This window comes from Eurypyga helias, unplaced genomic scaffold (assembly GCF_000690775.1).
Source record: "Eurypyga helias isolate BGI_N326 unplaced genomic scaffold, ASM69077v1 scaffold42181, whole genome shotgun sequence".
Lineage (NCBI taxonomy): Eukaryota > Metazoa > Chordata > Aves > Eurypygiformes > Eurypygidae > Eurypyga > Eurypyga helias.
In genome coordinates this window covers 1-1,488 of record NW_010229878.1, presented here as the reverse complement: position 1 = coordinate 1,488, position 1,488 = coordinate 1, and the positions used below count along the sequence as shown (strand labels likewise).

The 1,488-nt window shown below is 44.3% G+C and overlaps 1 protein-coding gene across 1 annotated transcript; it reads left to right on the top strand.

Moving 5' to 3' along the window:
- Window positions 1–1,085: 1,085 nt before the first annotated feature.
- VAX1 (ventral anterior homeobox 1) lies at window positions 1,086–1,323 on the top strand (the record flags this gene model as incomplete). The annotated part of the gene is made up of 1 exon (XM_010160531.1): window positions 1,086–1,323. A coding segment is annotated over exon 1 (238 nt), but the record flags the coding sequence as incomplete, so codon positions are not given.
- Between the last annotated feature and the right edge of the window lie 165 nt (window positions 1,324–1,488).

The following is a 1,488-nucleotide window of genomic DNA, read 5'->3' as shown; positions in this document are numbered from 1 at the left end:
TTTTTTTTTTTCCCCCTTTTTTTTTTTTTCAATGAGCAGGCTCTGCGAATAGGTTCAGTGTTTGCGAAGGTGCAGAATTAGCACACACACATGCACGCACACATGCACACGCACACAGAGGGAGAAGCACAAAAAGCAAGTATCGGGACTGAAATAAGGAGAGGTAGGAGTTTAAGATGGCTGTCTGTGGGGAGATGTGTTAAGGAGGATTTCTGCTGGCCAAGATAACCCGCTTCCTTGGAGAGATCTGCTTGAAGGAAGAACTTTTTGTGTGTGTGCGTGCTGGGGATCTGTTTGTTTGTTTAGAATTCATGCTCTCCTTTATTTTTTTTTTTTTTTTCCGCCCCCCTACAACTGCATTTTTCCAGCCTTTCCTAGCAGCTTTATTCAGATTTATTTGGCGTGCTTTGGAGAAAGCCACTATATAATCGGGAGGTCAAAGGCATACTGAAGAAAGTTAATAATGGCTGCTAATGGTGCTAACAATTCAGGGTGAATCTTGTCAAAAGTTTTTTTTTTTTCCCCTCTCCCCCCCTTTTTTTCCTCCTTTTTTTTTTTTTTTCTGGAAGTCTCAGTCTTTTGATTGTGTGTTTCCTGAAAGCAAGACCAATCATTTCAGTTTATTCACTGGCTAAACTCTACTTGATTGGGGACAAGCACACAAACCATCCATTACGATCTGATATATTATCCAAACAATTTAGTGTATTCATGAGGTAACCTAAATGTGGAGGCTGCAAAATTACCCGTAATCAATTGAAACAGCGAGTGCGCGTCCCTCTGTGTGTCTAACAACTACATGTCTCTGTAATAAGGCAGACATTAAATCATTTTAGAGTTGTACTGTTGAGTACCTGATCACTGGGCGCTCTGGGAAGCTGGACAGTCACATTAGGACGCTGGGACTGAGGAAGCCGCTGCTTTTCCAGTGGGATAAAACCCGACCTTCCTTACTCAAGGTGCTTTACAGATCCCCAACGATCTGACCCTAAGCCGTGCAATATCCAGCATAGACTTCGTCTTCTTCTTCTTCTGCTCCTCTATATTTTTTGTTGTTGGTTTTGATTTTGTTTTTCTTGCACTACATGTTTGGGAAACAAGACAAAATGGACGTTAGATGCAGTTCAGAGACTGAAGCTAACCGGGTCTCGAAGAACGGACATAAAGAGGGCAAGGAAAGCAAAGGGTCTGAAGGAAATATTTCTACTTCTTTTTTGAAGGATCAGCAAGGGACTTTTTCTGCCTCTGCAGCTACGGAAGACTGTAATAAAAGTAAATCTAGTTCGGCTGATCCGGACTATTGCAGGAGGATCCTAGTTAGAGGTATGAGCTTGAGGTATTGCGCGAGGGTGGGGGAAGGTGAGCTCTCTTCACGCACGGGAGATCTGTTGATTTTGTTGCTTTGCCTTTGGTCCGTTCCTGGCCTGAAGGACCTTCCTACGGCTCCGGGGGAAGAGACCCCGCAGCCCGGGCGGGCTCTGCCCTGCG